We start from the raw sequence: 22,618 nt of genomic DNA on the forward strand, positions 1-22,618 counted from the left end.
TTAGCACGTCCTTAGCTTTCTCTTATTAATTACTAAAATGTTATATTTATTTTGTAACATTAATTTTTACAAATACATATTTATTTTGTAACATTAATTTTTAAAAATACCACTGATATATTTTTATATCAAGTTGTCATGGCCATTGATCAGTTGGTTGTGTTGGCAAAACTGTTATTTGTAGTTAGTAGACTAATTAGACCTAGTTCTGGCGTTTAGTGTTTTAGAGGTTATCGTTTTTCTAAATTCTAATTTAATAATAATCTTGATTGGTTAAAAATGACAATTCTTCCTAAAAAAAATCCTTTGGAAGTAAAGCAAGAGGTTGAAACGATGACGAAATCGCCGACGACAACTAATGAGACTAGTGCTCATAATGGAGGAAATGTTGCTATCCCTTCTTGTTCAACTTCCAATCAAACTCAGGTCAAATAACTATGTTTCTTAGTAATTTTTTTTAATATGATATAGTTCAAATGGAATTGTATATCTATTGTACAATTAATGGTATTATGTAATTAATTAATACAGAATATAATAATTCGTTTCTAATAAATATTTTTGAATAGAAATTAGTACTATATAGTTTTAATATATGAGGTTTTCAGTCGTACACAGTAACTAGTGCTATATTGTTTTAATATATGCAGTGTTCTGTCGTAGAACACAGTAACTGCAAAAATTAAATCTTTTTCCATGTTAAATTGTTTGTTAGTTACAATACTTTACTTTCTTTAACATATACATTAATTTAACAGTAGTCACTTGTCATTATTTAATATCAATATTATTGTCTTAGAAAAACTAAATTTCCTGCAGACTCTTTCAACCATTTATGAAATCAGACTGAAAAAAACCAATGTCACAAACTACAATTCATGAAAAATTTCATTTACTATGTTGTACTACCAAACGCCTCTTTTTTGTTCCTTGGTTATTAAGGACAGTTTAGTTATTGACCATATAGGTTTATTAAGATAAATTTTTCTATAAATAACGTTGGTTCGGGTTAAAAAAATGCTAAATAACACTTGTTCTTAAATCATTTCCTATATTCATACTTCCCTATTACTTGGTGTTTGTATCAAAGCACCATTAGGAGTTAGGGGTTCTTACTGAAACTTGTTTTAAAAAAACAATAGTGTATATTAATAATATTGTTTTGTCAATTGGTTTTACCTGCTAGGCGACAAGTGGGTACGTCATACCAAGTTACCATTATTTGCCTACTTTTTGTATCAGATCATACCTTCAATATTATTCACTTCTTTATGCACATATTTATTTATATTGAATTGGATTATGTAACCTAAAAAAAAAAAATTAATTAGTTCGGGACACCAAAATGAAAGACAAATAATATATAACTATGGGTCCCTCAGGCCCTAAAGATTAAGTTTGAGTAATACAATGTTAATTTTTCCAAGGGAAAGAGTTTCATATAACCAATATAGTAATCGAAGTATAATAATAACATTTTAGTCTTGGTCAATGATTTGTTTTATTCTCTATTTTCAAACCCTTTCATAAAAAAATATTCTTAAAGTCATCTTAATTTCTTTTATTACTTCCAAAATCATAAATAGTCATTATTTGTCTGAATACTGAGTGAAGTCATTATTCACTGTTTTTATTGAATTATTTGCAGTCATTTCCATTTTATCACATGTTAATAGATAAAACTAGCTCCACTCAGCCACCACATTGGTATTAATAGAGTTTATTGATCTATACTAAAATAAAACTTAAACAATAAAATATTTAATAATTTTATTTCTATAGAAGACTTTGTATATGTTTGTTTTCACATGTTCTTTGACATTTGATAAATTGGAGATGGCTCTAAATATTGAATATAATTTAATAACAGTGATGAAACAAAATTTCACTCAGTAATTATACAAATTATGACTATTTCTCATTTTTATTAATTCTTTACAATGAACAATTGTTCAAAACATTGACCTAAGAAAAATTTTAAAAAAATTATCTTTGGATTGAATTAAATATTTTTTGAAAGTGTTTCTGGTGTTACAAGTTATTGACTTAACCAATACAATTATTAGCTGTGCTATTTTTATTAAAATATGTTAGTAGCTTAAATTGTAATGGTTTTATTGTTAAAACAGTATTGTGGGTGTGCACATTGTTTTATTAAATCATTTTTAATATTACAAAGGTTTATTTGTAGCAGATAGTTATCACCTAATATGTAAATTCTGTCCTTAGAATAGGTGATAGTAAACAGCTGTTTTTCTGGCTTTCTTTTTGTTTTATCTGAAATATTTCATCCATTTTTTATTTTAATAGTTGGGAATATGTGTTTATTATTTTAAAAATACAGTCGCAAAATAGATAAATAACTTCATAAATTGCTTAATGGTAAAAATTTTAATATTAAATCCTGATGTAAAAGTGATAGAAAAATCATTAATGGCTCACTATAACTAAATGTATTATAATGATAGTAAGACCCAGTGATTAACCTTTTTCATTCTGTTGTTGCTGTAACAGCAACAAGTTATAACTTATTGTAAGTTATAACTGTTTTGCTTACATGATCCCATTTCTATAAAGTTTTCATTATATGTTTATATATATCTTAAGATGCTTACTTTCAGGCTCTAACCTATCCCCACCTTTAAATAATAATTAAGTGAGGTCAACACATGGTTTTAAAGAAAATAACCTCTGAAACTGTTATATGTCATTTAAAGACTATAAAAACTGATTTTGTTTATAGGTATGTATAGGTAAAGATATAATGTATCATTTAATTTGAACTTGTGATTAATTAATAAAACAATTGTTTATATCAAAAGAAGTTTATAGTCCTTAGTTGCACTGAAACACTCATACAATCATAAATGACATATAACAGCCTCAGAGGTTATTTTCTTTAAAACCATGTGTTAACCTCACTTAATTGTTATTTAGAGGTGGGGATAGGTTAGAGCCTGAAAGTAAGTATCTTTACATCATGTTTGCAAGGAATTTATAGTGAAATTATGACTATGGTAGAATCGGACCTCGAAACAACTATAGAAAGTCTCATGTAAGATTTCAAAGTAATAAAATGTCTATTTGGCTTATAGATAAGCAACAAGGAGCTGTAATCTTGGTATAGTAGGAGTGACTCAACATGTAGTATAATATTATATTATAATAGTGGGTTTATATTAAACTGTTATATATATTTTATCCAATTATTATATAAACCCTGAACCAATATTTATTCCACTATTTTCAAAGTATTATGCAGGTTATTATTTTATGCTTACATAGTGTAGGTTCCCATAGAATCCTATTAAATTTGTATTAATTTTTATTTATTGTATTACTAATACTTTGATTCTATTACCTCTCTCAGAATATTTCTGATATTATATATAGGAAGATGGTCAGGGTTGCGGTCACAAGTGAAACGAAAATAGTTTACAACTATTTTATTTTCCAACGTTTCGCCCCACTTTGTAGGGCTTCCGGGCTTGAGGACCACCTCCCCACTCTTACGCGTTTCCGCTGTTTCTGTCTGTTCAACTTATTTATTTGGACAGCCCTGATGAAGCCCTACAAAGTGGGGCGAAACGTTGGAAAATAAAATAGTTGTAAACTATTTTCGTTTCACTTGTGACCGCAACCCTGACCATCTTCCTATATATCAATTTTTACGGTCAACTATTTATACATATATAAAATTTCTGATATTAATTTGAAAGTTAACTATTTAAGCTTAGCAAACATTTAAAAAATCCAAACCAATGTTAGTGAAGCTACAGGAAACAATTTTTTTTTTTTAAAGTTCTCTCTCAAAAGGGTAAATAAAGTCGTGTTAGTGGACATACTAGATTTATTTTTTTACAATGAAATATGTTGCCTTTCCATTGCTAACCCGCGGACGTGTGACCTGTCAGATTCTCCTCAATTGTACCAGTAACCTCTTAAACAAGTATGTTTGAATCAGTCTATTTTCACCATTTGTTAATGTTACCCATGGTGCACGTTGTCTGTAAGTCTTGATAGGCCTCTCGTAGGGATGGGTGGATACTGAAGTATCCTTTATTATCGTACAAGTGGTACTGATACTCTTTTGTTTCTGATACTTTCATTTCTTAGTTTTGTAGCAAATACAGAATTAACAAATTCTTTGATATTTAGACCATTATTGTAACTAAAACAGCCCTACAAAGTGGCTAAAGCAGATACATTTTTTCTTAATTCTAGGTGCTTCTGTGTTTAATTTAACATATATATTCTCTCATTGAACTCTTATTCCCTTAGAATCTTATAAATCCTGTAAAATAGCCTCAACCATGTGTATTAAGGATGACTAATCCTGATAATAAAATGGTAATACACCTTCATTACTGTATTTTTGTGTTTCATGTGGCTAATGTCATATTACCAACTATTAGTAGATTTAATGTCATTGAAAATGTATTGCCTGTGAAAGCATGTTTTTAATTTAAAATTATTTTATGCTTATAAGAATTTTACTGTAAACCTTATCATATTAAATTTAATTAGTTAATTTTTTTTGTTGAGTGGTATTTAATTAATAAAAAAATACCCTTTAAACTGTTGCAGCAGAAAGGTTAAAGATTCAGTTTATTAAGGGCCCACTCTTTTTTTCCTTTATCTCTGATCATTCACTTTGTGAATATCATATTTTAATTTATTGTGACTTCATTTTTAACTGTTGTTTAATATTTCAGATTCCCGATAGAACCAGAGATGAACGGCTTGGTTCTCCTCAGTTGATGAACTGGCCACCCGACAATGATAATGATTATGAAGGCATAGATTCTGGACCTAGTCATAGTAAGCGGCGTCTCAGGGCAAGTCCTTTAAGGTGTGATTAATTTTATAGGATTCTTATAAAAATTAGATGTTTGTTTTTAACATCATGGCTTGAAATTGTTAACTCAAATTTTATAAATAATTTTTCATTTAAAATAATTGATTTCTATGCTTATTCTGATACTTCTTATGTCCTTTTGTTTTACATACATAAAAGTATTGAAAAGATTTTGAATTATCTGTATACAATTCTAGATTTGTTACTTATTTCCTTCTTTTACTCTTCACTTTTGATTTCTATATACTGAAGTGTTCCTTTGGTTTTCATTATAAAAATTCATGTCATAATATCCCTTAAGAGCTTTACCTTCCAATAGTCTGCTATGTATTGGATTATCTCTGACATCAGAGAAAAAAAGAAATGCTAATAAAGCATTTTCGATGTATTTGCATCCATGTTGATTGCTGGTGCCCTGGGCATGATTTTTTACTGGGCTTCTCCTTCCCACTTCTCAAAATCAGCTGGTAGCCTATTTTTTCAATAACAATACCATTAGCTTCTAACCTTTAAGCTCCTGGCAGTCTTATTTGGTTAAAAGGCAAATTTTTCAATTATCAGTTGATCAGTACATACTATGACTTGCTAAGTATAACTTTTATACTGGTATTGATATCCTCGCTCAGACTTAGATATAATAATAATTATCTTTGCTCTGCATGTATTCAATTGTTATTTTATACCAATCAATTTGTTTCTATGAAGAATAAGAACAACATATTGTTGTTCCTATTAATACATGAGTTTGTTAAATGTATTAAAAATTACAAACATCAAAAGAGGCTTTCAGTAAAGTAAGTCAACACAATTTTTTTTTTTGATAATCGATTCAATTTTTTTTGTTCTATAGGACTGTTCATATAAATAAAAAATTATAAATTTATGGAAGATATATATTTTGTGTTGATGTCCTGCATACACAAGAAAAATTTTGGAAAACTGAATTCCCATTCTTTCAACCAATATCAATATCTTTTAGTGCAATAAAAAATATTGTAAATTATATCAAATGAGTTAAAATGTATACATATTCATAAAAACCATAAGTGACTTCCTGTAAAGTGAGCCAGAATATTTTTAGAGAAAAAGCGATTTAGGTTCGTTTTTAGTTTTCTTAAATACATATGTTATTAAAAACCAGATAAACATATTTTATGAAACCCACTTAGTAATGTTACTTGGTCCGAATTGTTTGAACTGTGTACTCACATCATAGATATATGCCAAATATATTAGTTCTGAACTGGCCAAGTAAAATGTTTTTTGATTTCATTGAAGATTTATACTATAGAGTTTTATGAGGAAACTAAACAAATTTTTTGTTCTACTTTAGAGGAAGCACTTTTGATTATTACGATTTTGTTTACATTAAACTCATTAAATACAATTAACAATATTTTGTTGTTATTCTACATCAGAAAACAAATCTATTGTTATATTATCACCCTTCTAGGCCATAATAAGTACAAACTGATATAACACATACAAACACAGTATCAAAATGATTTAAATGGACTGGCCTAAGAAAGGAGAATAAAGACTTGGTAGGATTTTGGTAGGATTGATAAAGTTGATATATTTTTTCCCATCTCATAAAAACCATTGAATTAATTATCAAAATATAATATTCTTTTACTCAAAATTTTTGCTTTACTGTGGGGCCTTTAATTTTATTTTGATAATCACAAAAAAAGGCAATAACTTCAATACAATTCCATTAAACTACATGAAACTTACAAGTGGTTTAGTGTCATCTAAAATGCACAAAATGATACAAACCAGACTTATGTAAACAAATTAGAAGCTGAAAGAAAAAATGAGACATTTGAGAAGTTTCTCTTAATTTGAAACTACTTTTTCTCTATTACAAAGGATTAAAGTGTGTGGTTTAGTGTCATCTAAAATGCACAAAATAATACAAACCAGACTTATGTAAACAAATTAGAAGCTGAAAGAAAAAATGAGACATTTGAGAAGTTTCTCTTAATTTGAAACTACTTTTTCTCTATTATAAAGGATTAAAGATTGGGTTGGAAGAGTGTTAATTTCCTCTAAGTATCTAATTATTAATTAAGTAATTTCCACTAATTCTGCTTGTAACAAAAACAAATTGATTGGTTTATAATAACCATTCACTACATGCAGAACAAAGGTAAAACATGATAATACATAAAAATGTTTTTCTCGGCTACTGTGGCAGGCTGCTAAGAACTCCCCTCTGACATGTATCTAAATTTGTTGACCTAATATCACCAAAAAAAGTTTCATTGAAATCAGTGATCCCATGTGTGTTGTCTCTCCTTGTGAGATTGGATGATTTGTTCTATGATAATTGTATTTTGTATTTTATTTCAATAATTAAATTAATATCTTTTGTTTTTTTTATATAGATCTGCCCGGACTACAATACATTGGGATGTAAATACTAGTTCACCTAAACACACCTCTCCATCATGTTCGACAGATAACGATCACCCAGGTCCATCAAATTCTGAAGCATGCGGTTACAATAGTGGCGATGAGTATGATTTTAGTCACAAGACTAAACGTACTGAAGCTCAATGGATCGAGGTATTAACTATTGCACTTGCTTACTTAATAAAGAATAAAAAATCCCAGTTAGTTAGAATTAGCGAGAATTAATATTATTTAGTATGTCAAATCTGAAATTAGCATTTATATATACACCCTTGTATACAAATTATCAGGGCTGGTTTGATTGAGATCAAAGGATTCAATTATGGTAACTAAATTCATTAATTTAATTTTAATGTAAATTAAAAAAATAGATTATTTAGTTTTAGTCAAAACCTTTGGTTGATAAGGAATCCTTTAGTTTTAGAGCATCAAGCTTTTAAATTGAAGCTGATCTATTATCTTTGACAATGGTATGCATAGCACTTCCTAGCAATACTTCTTCATCGGCTGATTTACGTATGGGTTCATGGAAGTTTATTTGGCAATAATTATAGAACTTCTCTCTCATTCAAAGTTAGCAGATTCAGGTTTTCGTAGTTATTAGTTTTACCTCATTACAAGTAAACAGTCTCTTTTGCTTACTATAAATCCAGTGCTAAAGATATGCTGGGTGTTGTGGAAGCTATAATATATTGTTTAGAAATTATTTTACATCATTACTTTGGCAATCCAGCTCACATTCTTGAATGTGGCAAGGCCAATATTACATGTGTCTAGTTTTGCCTAGGGCCTTTATAGTGATGTGATGTTAGAGTCATGATTGTGTTCCTGGTATAATTATCTATAGTCAATCTGACATTTTCTCTTAGAGGTTTTGTGATGTATTATTTTAACATAAGTGGGTTATCAACCCACTGCCCTGAGTCAGGTGAAGAGGCTGCTCTCTCTGCTTGTACTGACATCCCTTAAGTTGCCAGGCTCCAACCTACACCATTGGTTTACCAAGCCCACCAAAGTTATATCTCCTATGTGCAGGACAAGGATTCCACTGCAACTCTTACCAACACCTTCACTTCCACACCCGATGGGACTGGTCATCGTGGGGCGATTTTACTTCTTACCGAGAAAAATCTGGCTGGTACCAAACATCAACAGGCATATATATATATATATATATGTATATATATCACGTATGGAAGTATGAAACTGAAATTTTTGAACAGAAAATACTCATTTCTTGTATGAAAATGAGAAGCAATATTTTATTCGAAGTAATGCCCATCATTAGCTATATATTTTTCCCATCCCTGACAATTCATGAATGCCTCACTAAGATCGGTTTTTCTATTGAAGCAAACCAGTCAGTGAAGCATTTTCCTATAATTTGAAGCACTGTTCAGCAAATGTGCGTCCCATCGATGCAAATTAAGTTATAATTGGATGAAGCCAGCTCTGTTGACTAAGTTGCATTCAAAACTCATTCTCATCAAAACACCTCAGTCTCAGATTCATTTAAAACTAAGTTATGCTTAATTTTTATAAAACACCAGAGTATACTTTTGTAAAGTGTGTCTTCCAGTCAGAAAATTCAGGAATATGTCAAGGATTTTGTATAGTAATATGTTTTCACACTGGTTGAAGGTGTGCTATTTATTATAACTTTTATTACTGATGCATTGATTTTGTTATATATGCGTAATTTTATTTTTTTAATTTTATTTTTTTTTTGATTGATAGATTTATTTATTGATAGATATTACAATCTGCCACACAGTTGTGGGCAATAGGTAATATTGATGAATGATCTCATACATACTAAAATAAAAAAAAAAAAAATAATAAACAAGTAAAAAAAACAAACTGAAATAAAATAAAAAAAAAAAAACTCTTAAAATATATACAAACAAAAGAATAGACAAGTGAACATAATCAATCATATGTTATATATGCGTAATTAAAATTTTAAAATAGATATATAAAATCGGATTGTATATAAAATTGGAGGACAATCATAAGATAAATAACCATCTTTATAAGTTAAATTAAGCCCGAAAATTCTGTGGAAACCTTTAGGTAATGATATTATATTGATTTTGTCAACTAAATTTAGTTATTAAGTTTATTTAATATACAGAATCTTATTTTTAAAAAACCACCAATATGTTTGCTGTATAGAATTAAAGCAATATATTATATTTGTAAAAATGATAATTAAATTATGTTTATGGAAATACGATAAGAATGATTATTATCCATCAATGATTACTACAAATTTTTAATATATATATTAGTATAAAATAAAGTTGTAACCAATTAAATATAAAAACATTTATTCATATATAGTTCCATTTTTAAATAAGGTGGTCCTAAGGAGATTTGTTTCCGCAATCATTTTCATTGATAGTTGATAATTTACAAATGAATCCCAAATAAAAAGTAAACCACCTTAATAAAGTTGTTCATAGTAGATAAAAATGTTTTTTCTTATCAACATAATCATCACAGGCACTACAACTCAGTATGGGTCTTTGTTGCATCAAGACATTGTCTCCGTCTTATGCAATGATCTGCCAAACTCTTGTTGATTAAAATTTCTATGCATTAGCTTTAACTTTATCTGAATATCTCAGGCATGGCCAACTTCTCTTTTTTTCCCCCACTTACCCAAACAATAATTTCTTAACAGATGAGTTTCCATCCATATTTGCAACATGCCCTGCCCACTGCAGTTTTGAGAGTTATATATTGTGCCATATTGGGATATATTAAATTTATATAATGGGGTGTATAAAAAGAAAAATTACCGTCTTATCAAATTAAAGATTTCAAAGGATCGTAAATATTTTAATCCTCTTTAATACTTACCAATACTTAGTAATCCCTTTAGATCATTCTCTAAGCTTGTTTAATCCCATTCAACTTCTTAAAAAAAAAAAAAAAAAAAAAAAGCCTCACTTTAGTTATTTGTTTCATAGAAGAAACATGACAGTGTTCTACAAAATCCTCGTAATTTTAAGACATTACCGGAAAAAAATTTTTACAGCCTCTGAACCAACTTGTGAAATTATTAAATATGATGGGGAAGGTGTCCTTGACTAGTGCACTGTGTGGCGTTGAGAAATGAACGGCTAAATGAAAAATTTACCTGTGGAGATACAATATTGGAAAGGAATAAGGGCTCCAGGGGACCATTAATGAATATTGATGAGGTTCTGCGGGAAGCTGTTGAGTCAAATCCCTCCACAAGTACTCGCGAACTTGCCAGGGAGTGCGGTGTGTCAAAAGATCAAGAAGGTCTAACTGCTTTTCCAGTTGCTACACTGGGGCAATTTGAAAAAAAAATTACATGCTTTGCGTTTTTTGGAATTTTGAAGGTATTATTCATCACAAATTTGTTCCTGATGGATGCTCTATGAATTCTGAACACTACTGTGAACAATTGGAAAGATTTTGAAGAACTTCATGGGTTCAAACTCCTGCCTCATCCACCATATAGTCCATACCTCACACTATCGGATTACAACTTGTTTCGATCCATAGTCTATTGCCTTCAAGGGAAAAAAATTGATAATTTTGTGGAACTTGAAGTTGTGGTCCATGAATTCTTTGACAGCCATCCCAAAGAATGGTATCAGCGTGGGATCAAGCAATTGGCTAGCAGATGTCTAATGACGGTAGAGAACAATGGACTATACCTTGAGTATTAATTGTGCTTTATATCAAAGAAATAATAATACAAATATTTGGTTGAAAAACTAATTTTTGTTTATATACCCCATTAATTTAAATTTGACACAATGCTGAATTGTGCCTCAGCTGGGGCTTACAGGGCTAAACATTCTGCTTTAGAAATTTCTCTTAAATTATATTAATTAATTAGCTTCCCCAGGTGATAAGGTACATGTTTCTGAGCCATAAGTTATCATTACCCTATGTTTTATTCAAAGAGATTATTGAGTTTCTCAACAGCAATTTTTTTTTTATAACTACAACCTGGTTACATGTCTTGGCCTCCTCCAACCTCATCCTCCTATCGTCACGATTTTGCGCTGCCTCCATTCAGTTCCTGACTCCCACTATATTTCCAGCATCTCCTGCCATACCATTGACCATCTCAACTTTGATCTCCCCCTGTCCTCCTTGTTCCATACATTAGCTGTGTTAGCATAATTTTTGGCTTTTCTCTATCAACAATTCTGGCCATTTGTCCTGCGAGTCTTAAATGCCTGAACTTCATTGTTCTGATGGCACCACGCTCAGTAAAGTAATTGTATAAGCTCCTGGTTTGTACGTCTTTTCCATTCTTCTACTTTTTTATTTCTGAAAATTCAGCTGAGAACCTTTCTTTTGAGGATCAAAAGTTTTTTTTCAGTAACCTTGGATGTAACACTCAGATCCTAGCAGAAGCACAGGGCGTACCTAAGTTTTATGGAGGTGGAGCTTGGTCTTCTTGGAAGTATTAGTCCATTCAGCTGTATGTACAATGGTAGAAGTCTCCTCTAGTTTAGGAACCTCTTTTGTTACCATGTATTTACTTAGCTTTGGGCTCATTGTTTTTTAATCCCTGTTATTTGGATTTAAACTTTTTTTTTTTGGTTTTTTAATTATTTTTCATAATATGTTAATTTATTTTTAGATTTAATTAATTAATAAATGTGTGTTTTCCATTATTATGATTATTGTAGTTAGTGGAATTAAATTCCATATTAATAATAAAGGGATAATCCTCTTGTACAGTCCACCCATTCAAACAATTATTCTTGAAGGTTGAAACACTAGTGGTCCTGAAACCTTTTACTGATAGTTATATTGGAGTTCTGGCAATATCTAGAATTTCCACTTAAGTCCTTCTTAAGAGTGTCACTTCTGTACCATCTTCGCTTAGCCTCCATTTACAAAAATAAATAAAAAACCTTGATCAAGTATAGAATCTAATGGAAAATTCTTGAAAAAAGTTGAGAATTGATTTACTCCTTGCTTTTTCCTTATATATTTAATACAGGCTCCAATATTATGAATTTGTTTATACTAAAAAATAGAATAGTTTATGTAGGAGAAGATTATTAGGTTGGTAGTAAAAGTATTTAGAAAATTGTATACAATCTATTCATATTTTATACAGTTGTTTGTTTTAATTTTGAAGGCCATTCTGGTCATTTTATTTTCGATTGAATACTAGTAACTATTCAATGCATAATAATGGTTTACTGATATTAACTTTTATTTTCATCATTTATGATTTAATTTCATTTTTTGTAGGAGGATCGTAACTTTGAAAAGAAAATGCGGAAGCGTGGTTTTCTTGTTAAAAAAATGGGAGAAGATGGAGCTTGTTTGTTCCGTGCTGTAGCTGATCAAGTATATGGGGATCAAGATATGCATGCTGTAGTTCGTAAACATTGCATGGATTACATTGTAAATATTTAAAACTTTATTTTAAATTGTTAAGTACTTGTTTTTACAGTGTTTTACGATTTTAATTCTGAAGTATCACAGAAATATTTTATATCTCATATTGCTGTGCTTGATCTTACCAAAGCTTCTTTTGGTAAGGTGGTACAGTTCAATAACAGATCATTAGTTGAGCAAAAATCTTAGCTTTTTAGAGATATCTTTAATGCGGTTTCAAATTTTTAATTTATTTTTTTAAGGGAAAAATAATTTATGCAAATGTTAAAATCAAACTATTTTGTTTTTCCATTGCATATATTTAAAATATGAATAATTGAAATATATAATTAATTTTCATATTAAAAAAACAATGTTACTGGTATCAAAAATCATATTATCATATTTGTTATTGTTTATAGGCTTTAAATAGTGACTATTTTTCCCAATACGTCACAGAAGATTTTGACACTTATGTTAATCGAAAAAGACTTGATTGCACACATGGAAACCACATTGAAATGCAAGCCATGAGTGAAATGTACAACAGAACAATTGAAGTATTTTGCTATGGCAAAGGTTTGTTTTATTTGAATATATTTTATATTTGTTATCCTCTTTATGAAATGTTTCCCCTTTATTCTTAAATTAATATAATTTTGAATCTGTATTTATAATACAACAGGGTGTCTAACGACTGGAAAAAGTTAAATAATTTTATAATTATAAAGTCAGGAGATTCAATAAAAAAATGGAATAACTGATGTGGTCAGAAAATTCAACTAACATATAATAAACAATTGTTAAAATCAGAATAACAAGCATAAAAAATAAGAAAAAGAAAAATTCTGCCAAGTATATGTAACAGAATAGCATCCTCACCATTTCTATTGGATACAAAATTACCAATATTTTATGTCAATGAGAATAAAATCAGAATGGGTAAAGCCGTTTTGAAATATAATTCTGTACAGGAAAGTAATTTAGGTCATTTAAAGTAATGGGTAAAATCCATTTGATAAAAATGATACGATACTAGTTCCTTTTGGTTTATTATTTTCAATAATTCACGTTGGTAATTGACAAAGAAAAAAAAAGTAACATCTCCTCAAATTTTAAGTTTTTATGTTTCAAGATATGTAGAATCTAAAAATAGAATAATAAAAAAAATCTGTTTATAGCATTTCCTAATCAATTTTAACCTTTTCCATTTCAAATGTAATTTTTTCCAGTTCAATTGAAATTTTTTCCATTTTAAATGTAACTTTCCATTTCAATTGTGACCCAACCAAACTTGAATTATTTTATAAAAATTATATGTTATTATTCAAAAATTATGCTAAATTCAGTAATGGTTTTTAAATAATTTTGTCATTAGGTAAGTGCACCTGTTATTGAAAATGTGCCAGTTATTGACATGTCGACCTTCATTTCTAAATATTAAGAGTTTGGTGCTGCTAACAGTTTCAAAATTTGTGCCAGTTGTAAGATGACCCTCCTTTAGCTGATCAACAACTTCCGTTCAAAATAAAGTTGCCAGTGATCGAGAAAAAAAAGTAGAATAAGACACTACCTGCATCAGTCTCCATGTGCTCCTTCTATATGGTTTGCTGAAGGAGATGTGTTTTTTTGTGGATTACTAACTTATTTTATATTTTCTTTATTTTTTTACCTAGTTCGTGAATTAATTTGATTTCTTATATATTTTCTCTGGAATAATGGAAATATAATTAGAATCAGATATGTCAATTAGTGGGTACGAAAAAGTCTATTTTTCCAATTTTTTATAACACCTTCGAAAATGTCCATTAATTTTTGTTTACAATGCTCTTTTAATCAGTTTTTGAATATATATGCAATACTGATTCAAATTTTTAATAATAATGAATGGCTCCAGTAATTGACAGGAGTGTCCAAAAAACTGGAGAATGTGATTATCAATAATTGGATGACTGATCTCCCACTTCTTGTTAATTATTGTTCTGTTATTGATACCTACATACCTACATAGTTTAGGGTACCAGGTTATATCTCTATTCTCTGAGATTGTATAAAGATCCGTTGTCAACAAATTTTCTTACACAACACATTCAATAGAAACATAGAAGTAGAGAAATAGATATGACCAGAAAAAATTGCTCAGTATGGTATCATGAAAGGCCATGCAAAAATAATTCAGGAAGAAAAAAGCTAAGAAGAATGAAGAAGTAGATAAGAAAAAGGATACAACTTTATTATGGCCATAGAAAAACCATGGTTGCTTTTAAAAAAAAAAAGCATAAAAATAAGTTGAAATAGAAAAAGTAATATATTCTAAAGATAATATCCCTGTCAAAGAGAAGGAATAGAGAAACTACGAAACATAGCCAAAAACAGAAAACAAATGGAAGCCTCTTCGACTACAGATGACCACAAAGAAATAGAACTTGATAATAATAGGTTTTATAACATCTGAACAACTTGATTTTGATGTTTTAAATATTTATAATGAAAACAGTGGATTGGTTTTCGAGTGCAAAATAGTATTCTCAGATGAACAGAAATGAAAAACTCATTATTTTGGAATTGCCGATAACATGAGCATCCAGGATTAAGTCTATCAAACTGTGGAAGAAGGAGGTGATAAAAATATATTTTCAGAATCCCCTAAACTTCACAAATGGAGATATTTTGTTAAGATTCTTGCAAAAAACCACGAGAAGATTGAAAATAGTTTGGCACCTTAAAAGTGTTAAAATAAATAAAGCTAAAGAAATTCAGTTATAACATGTTAATAGAATGAACACTCTTTTTAAGCTGAACTCAGGAAAAGAAACTGAAGTCCAAGGAGATGTTATCATCAAACTTCCTGGACCAACATTTTTCAAAAACGGACACTTGATTTTTCCTGAAAATCATGGAGATGGATGATCTTAATCAGTTGGAAGCATCGAATCCTATTGAAGAAAATCTACAATCTGATAAGATTTATTAATTTTGTTTGTGTTTTACTTTTTAACTTAGATTAATTATTATCTACCTACATTATATAATAAGAAAAATGCTCCTTATGTTAACTCATATACTTTATGTCATTCTAGTGCATTATTATACTAACAACTTTTTGAACATGAACTGTAATCTTTTACTCAAAGAAGATCATATCTTTATGTAATTAATCAGTCTAATTAAAGTAGTTTGGATGTTTTTAATGTAATGAATTTCAACAAAAAATTATTGTGATAACTTCAGGTAAAGGGGGGGGGGGAGGGGCTTTTGCCAATTCTTTATTCTCAGTATATTTTTTATTTTTTAGACTATATCAATTATTAGTACTTTTAACCTGTCAATAACTTGATTTTGTATGTCATTAACTGGTGCAAATAAAAAACTATTGTTTATTAACAATAACATCAATATATGAACACATTAACTCAAAACTATGTTTTGTTTATTAGATGTATCGTAATTTATAAGTTCATTTAAGAAGTAAAAAAAATAGTACTGAAAAATAGATTATCAGTATTAATTAGTAAATGCATAATGAGGTAACAAGTATTATAGATTTAAAAATGGTCCGGGGAAAAAATGAAAAAGTCAAGAAATGTTTTTAATCTACTTTGCTAGACACCCTGTATAAGTTCAGTTTCAACTCATTGTTATTAGAATAACAAATACATTGATCAGTGAATATTTTGATAAGTAAGTTTTATTAAATAATTACTATCATTTAAAAGAATTTAACATTGATATCTTTAGCAATAATGGGCATTTTTATATATTTATGATATAAATATTTTGGATTTTGATTTTCCTTTTGTTTATATAATTATTTTTATGGAAATTAACTTCCTTTCCAAGGATTCTAATAATTAAGTTATTTTAATAAACAGATATTAAGGCATATATTGTTTATTGATTTTATCAGATCCAATTAACATCTTTCATGGAGTACATCAGTCTGATAATGAACCTATACGCTTATCTTATCAGAGAGGTAGCCACTACAATAGTATTGTGGATCCCCACAAAGCAACTATTGGTGTTGGCTTAGGGCTTCCAAGCTTTAATCCTGGATCAGCTGAAAAAAATTTATTGAATGATGCTATACGGCAAAGTGAAGAATTACAAATTGAGCAGGTTTGTAGTCCAAAAAGAAACAGATATAATTTTTTTTTTAACTTATAAAATATTTTATTGACTTGCATTAGAAGTAGTGGTTTTTAATTGTATTAGTTTAAGGTTTAACTATTTAGAAATATAAATTGGAATGTTGTTGAAATAACATCGGATATTGGCATCAAAGTATAATACTTTTATATTGTTCATTCAGATAGTGGACAACTTCTAAAATGTTAAGGCGTATTACAATGAAAGTTTAAAATAACTGTTCCTTTAATTTATAGTTACTTTATCAAAGACTTACTACTACTTCAATGGAGTATTCAAAAGAATAATTTATTTTATTATGTTGATGATCTTGAACTATATGTATTTATTGAATTAATTATGTATTTGTGTGTAGGTTTTCCAGGAAGAAATTATAGTAACTAAGGGAAGGGTAGTTCATCAAAAATGTAGTTAAGTCAACAACCTCATCTTTCTATACCAATCCATTGACGAAACATGATTTTTTTAAAGGGTTTTCCAAGGAAACCATGAAAATTGAAATTTATCTACTATGATTGAACTTGTTTCAGCTTCTGTAACTATTTTCAGAATCTACGATTAACAATAACATTTTCAATAAGATAGCTACTAATTTGTAGGAAAATATTGCTTTTTCTGGTAATCCCTGTTGCCAAAGTAAAGTGAAAAATTAAAAGCAAATAATTTTCAGACATACTCTGTATTAATTGAAATTTGGTCAAGTTCACTTAGGCTCAATGCACACTAGCAGTTGCTTTTGTTATTATATTACATGGGTGGAAGACGTATATAATGTGTATATGCAGTGCACACTTGCTGAATGATGGCACAGATGTAAACGATGAGCTTACTAAACAATTGGATGTTTTATTTCACAAAACAGTGATTGTTGTTTTGACAAAACCTACCTCAAGAATTTCCCATGGGGTTGGTTAATTTTTTTATGGATTCAGATAGTAAATAAAATTTAAAGGCAAATTTATATCAGACACTTTTGATCTGCCATGTTTTGAAGGTGTTAATTCTAAAAAATGCTTACAATTTTTTTAGGCTTGTAAAATTAAATCAAATAAGGGCCTAGCTTGAAATTTGTTTTAATCCATGCTGTCTCTAATTTAATACTAACTTTGTTCCGATCTCTGTGCTTCAAATTGAACTAAAAAAATATTTAAAAAATTGCTATTTTCAGACTTTTTACTTTAAGAATAACTCAAGAGATAATCTTCATTGAAAAAATGATTATTATATAAATTTAGAGCATTGAATTCTGCATCAAATGACAACCATAATATTGTTTTTATTTATTTAATGTGATTTACAACTGTACAAATAATAAATACAATAAGTAAATATGTTGTATGTTTCATATACACTTGAAAATCTTGGGAAGGAACCACCCATTGGTTGTACTTCGTACATTAATTCAAATTAGAAGGTCCCATGGCCATCTTAGACAAAACTCAAAATGGTTGTGTGACAATCGAGGGTTGGTGACGAACAAAGGAAAAGAAAGACACTTGTTTGCTTTGATGGGAGGAGAGTGGATGTATCCATGTATTAATGACTGGAGAAGTTTGTCGGGGGTGCGGTCAACAAAGAACAACATTTTAATTATGCCTACCTTCTACGCCACAACCCCTGATGAAGACCTGAAACTCAGGTCGAAACGTCGGCATAAAATAAATAAATATGGTTTTGTTTATTTATGTTGTTCTTTGCTGAACGAACCCCCCGACAAACTTCTCCAATCATTAATCTACGGTCAACTATCTACACCTCATTATCCATGTATTAGTTTGATCCTTTTGGAGGCTATTAAAATTGCTAACCAACATTATTACCTCTCTCTTGTTTTTTTTTTTAAATGAAGTAATTCGTTAGTGTGCCTTGAGGGAATAGAAATACACTATTTTTGACAGAAGTTAATAAAATGCTTTTACTTCCTTTATTTATTCAATTTTTTAACTGTTTTTTGATGTGTAATTTTTCAATTTCTTGTTAATTTTGGTTTCAATTTAGTTTATATTATTTATTAAGAAGTATATGTACACTATATTACATTAGTAGCTCACTACATTACATCAGTAGTAAACTGCATTATGAAATGAAAAATAGTTTATTATTCTTGGACTAGGTCCCTTTAGAACAATTATAAGGTAATTTTAATTTTACAATATATATTGGCCAAAAACAGTGTGGCCACATTTAATATAACTTATACTAAAATTGTATATAAATAATTTTAGATAGAGATAAAAATTAAAACATTAACTGACTAAATACATAAAAAACAAAACAAAAAAGTAGTTACATCTGTACTATTATAATATCGGATTAGATTGGTAAAGTACAAGGTAATGATACATGATGTATGTTAGAGGGAATGGAGTTCCAGTGATTTGCAGCTCGGGTAAAAAATGATTTATCTAATGCAGCAGTTTGGTGAGGTGGAGGGTAGATGTCAGATAAAGGGTACTTGTTAGTATGGGATTGGATAGAGAATTTGAATTGTAGGTTTTCTTGGATTAGAAAGGAAGCTAGGAAATACTGCTATCGGAAGAATGGATAAAGCCACTTCAGCTCAGCATAAATCGTACTGCAGGATTCATTAGACGTTAAAGTTTAGATTTGAGATTACCCAATAATCCACTATATACTAGGCAGCCATAGTCAAAGTGGGGGAAACTAAGAGTTAAGGAGTTTTAAGTGGAAAGAAATAACAGATTCTATTGAATTGCTTCAGGGTAACTATGGTTTGACAGGAAATTTGGGTTATGTGCGGTTCTACAGGATAAAGTTTGATTAAAAGTGACACAAACTTTTGGCTGACATATGGAATGAGATAGGAGTATTGTTTAGGATAAGGTTAGGGGACCACCCTGGAATAGATGTAAGGAGAGGGGGAGATCCAATTATGATAGTTTTAGTTTTTTCAGCATTTAACGTAAGTTTATTGTCTGTTACTCAAGTGCTTATACTATAATGTCTTCTTGTAGTTTAAGAATAGCATTTGAGGCGTCATGAGGATAGAAGGAAAGGTAGGTTTGTAAGTTGTCTGCTTATAGATGATACTGGGAATGCTGTATGGCAAGCGGAAGGTCATTGACAAAGATGGAGAAAAAAATAGGGGATAGAGAGGAACCTTGAGGTACACCTCTAGAAAGAGGTAGAGAGCTAGAGGGAGGATTATTAGGAATTACAACCAGTAAGGAAGGCTTGAAACAACTAAAGAGCACTAAATGACCAAAAGAGACAGTGAAGTTTAGAAAGGAGGATGTGATTGATGCAATCAAAGGCTTGGGAAGAACCGAGGAAAATAAGGATGGTGAGTTTCTGCTAGGCTGTGGCTGTGTAAAGATCTTGAGAAATTTTATTAAAAGCAGACTAAGTGGAGTAGCCTGGCTGGAAACCAGACTGAAGGTGGTTCAAAAGGTTATTTAACTCTAGAAACTGAGATAGTTGGGATTTAACTATATGGTCTAAAGGTTTGGATAAGTTTGATAATAGGGAGATAAGGTGGTAATTATTCGGGGTTTCTGGAATTGAGGCTTTTTTCACTGGACGGACTAGTGTGGTATTCCAGGCAGAAGGGTAGGTGAAACTTTGTAGGAAGAAGTTATAGATGTGAAGAAATACACATTATGTTTTGAAGAAATACTTTTGTTTTACAGGGTCCATGAATAAAGCCCAGTAACAATTAGGTAGCAGTCCCTCTACCATTTGCAAAATGGTAAATCCATAAAAAATTGATTAGTAATATTAAAATTTCACACATTTATAAGGAAATACTGTTTCCAGCTAAACAATTGTGCAGGGAGGTGCTTTAGTCAGGATCACTTAATTTTTCCCAATTAAAGGATACCCAGGCTGGTGTGGTGTTAGAGGCTGGGTGTGTGTGCCCCAGGGTCTCCCGACCCCAAGGTCAATCCTCGGTTAATATAACTATAAATAATAATAATAATCCTCATAATAATAAATAACTATCTGCTGCAACAGAACTCGAACTTGGGTTCGGGAGAAAAGCTCCCTCACTGAGTTACTCACTCTTGTATGTATATAAATATAAGTTAAATGATAAACCTTCTTATATGAAGATTTTTAATAAAATTTAATAAGTAAATTTGAGTAAAAAGTAACAAAGGTGGTATATGTCAAAGTATTTGAGCTATAGTTGTGTGTAATTTGTATCTTAATAACAGAATAAGATTATCTTCAGTTTCATGTTTGCTACAAAAGTAATTATTTGTGTTTAAGGCTATGTTAGAGGATAAATTAAGAGCCACTGATTGGGAGGCAACTAATGAAGCAATTGAAGAACAGGTGGCCAGGGATAGTTATCTCCAGTACTTAAGAGACAATGAAAAAAGGGAAAAAGAAAAAGAGCGGGTATGTATATATAATTAAATGTGTATAAGGGTTTGAACATATTACAATCCAAGTGATAAATATTTCAAAAATCTACCATAATCTGGTAGCTGCATTTCTTTCCTAGTGTCACTAGTGATGTCATCGATGATCTATCTCAATAACAATTTCATATCATCTGCTGATAACGCATCTCCTACTACTGATATTGAACATTACAGTTTCAACTTAAAATACTTCTCTTTCTCCTGTATGTCATAAAATGAAATATTAACCACTTTTTACATACCTTGGCTCTCATAATTTTACATTTAAATCTTTTAATCTCTTATTAACTATTTTATCTCAACGTTCATTTTTTGACTGTTGGATTTCTGTTTATCTAACATCTTTGTTGACCTGCACTCTAACGACTATTCCTGCAATTTCAAACAGTTTAGCAGAAATCTCTGCCTACAACTGTAAGTTTTTTTTTCTCTCTTATCTTATCTCTTATTTCTTCATTTCCTATTCTCCATATTTCTTCTTACTTTTTATAACATTATTTTTACATACTCCCTATTAATATATCCGTTTTTACACGCCCTTTATATATCGATACATTTTATTACTTTTTGGGCTCTCATTATTTTACATTTTACACCTTTTTATGTTGGTTTTTTCTTTTTCTTTTTTTTACTCTCACATTAACTATTTTATCTCTACGATCTTTTGACCTTTAGATTTCTATTTATGTAATGGCTTTTGCCGACCTGCACTCTAACGGCTTTTCCTGGAATTTATATCAATGTAGCCTGGATTCTCTTCCTATAACCTTACTCTCACATTTATTACTTTCTTCTTTCCCCTTTCTCCATTTATTTCTTCTTATCCCCTGTTCTTTCCTTTTACAATATTTGTTTTTTTTTCATAAGCTCCATTATTAATTTAACTAATTCTTTATAGATTCATTCCACTGTATCATTTATTTATTACTCACATTTATATGTATATAAATAATAATGTAATCAATCTACTACTGTCTTTATTCATAGTTATTTATCAGTTTTTCTCTCTCTCTAAATGATGGTTGTTGTCTTTTTGTTTTGCCCTGATGAAGACCTGAAAATCAGGTTGAAATGTCGGCATAAATAAATATTTTTTTGTTTATTTATATTGTTTCTTTGCTGACCGCATCCTCTGATCATGTTCTCCAATCACTAACCACTGTCCTAAAATCCTAAACCAAAAAGTAATCCAGGACCTCCTAACCACCATTGAACACCAAAAATTAACTTATCCTTATTTTTCTAGATTTTTCAGAGTATTTGACACAATAGAACATAACATCCTCCTTACCAAACTGCAAAACCTTTCCCTTATCGCAACTCTTCAATGACGGCCCTCCACCTCTACTTATTTTTTACATTTACAACCATGCCCTCTTCCTCCATCACTCCCATTACCTCCTCTATGCATATA

General features: G+C 29.8%; 1 protein-coding gene across 2 annotated transcripts in view; it reads left to right on the forward strand.

Moving 5' to 3' along the window:
- The window catches only part of Duba (Deubiquitinating enzyme A), a 45,802-nt gene that overhangs the window by 18,171 nt on the left and 5,013 nt on the right, over nt 1–22,618 (forward strand). The window contains exons 1-7 of one of the 2 annotated variants that reach the window (XM_014419535.3): nt 265–426; nt 4,716–4,852; nt 7,249–7,429; nt 12,536–12,691; nt 13,087–13,243; nt 16,572–16,783; nt 21,047–21,178. In XM_014419535.3, coding sequence (XP_014275021.1) covers nt 280–426; nt 4,716–4,852; nt 7,249–7,429; nt 12,536–12,691; nt 13,087–13,243; nt 16,572–16,783; nt 21,047–21,178 — 1,122 coding nt within the window. In that variant the 5' untranslated portion in view covers nt 265–279. Of the gene's footprint in view, nt 1–264; nt 427–4,715; nt 4,853–7,248; nt 7,430–12,535; nt 12,692–13,086; nt 13,244–16,571; nt 16,784–21,046; nt 21,179–22,618 lie in introns of those variants that run through there. The other variant, XM_014419536.3, reaches the window with a different exon arrangement.

Source organism: Halyomorpha halys, unplaced genomic scaffold, assembly GCF_000696795.3.
Source record: "Halyomorpha halys isolate HHAL.00 unplaced genomic scaffold, Hhal_1.1 Scaffold240.1, whole genome shotgun sequence".
Classification (NCBI taxonomy): domain Eukaryota; kingdom Metazoa; phylum Arthropoda; class Insecta; order Hemiptera; family Pentatomidae; genus Halyomorpha; species Halyomorpha halys.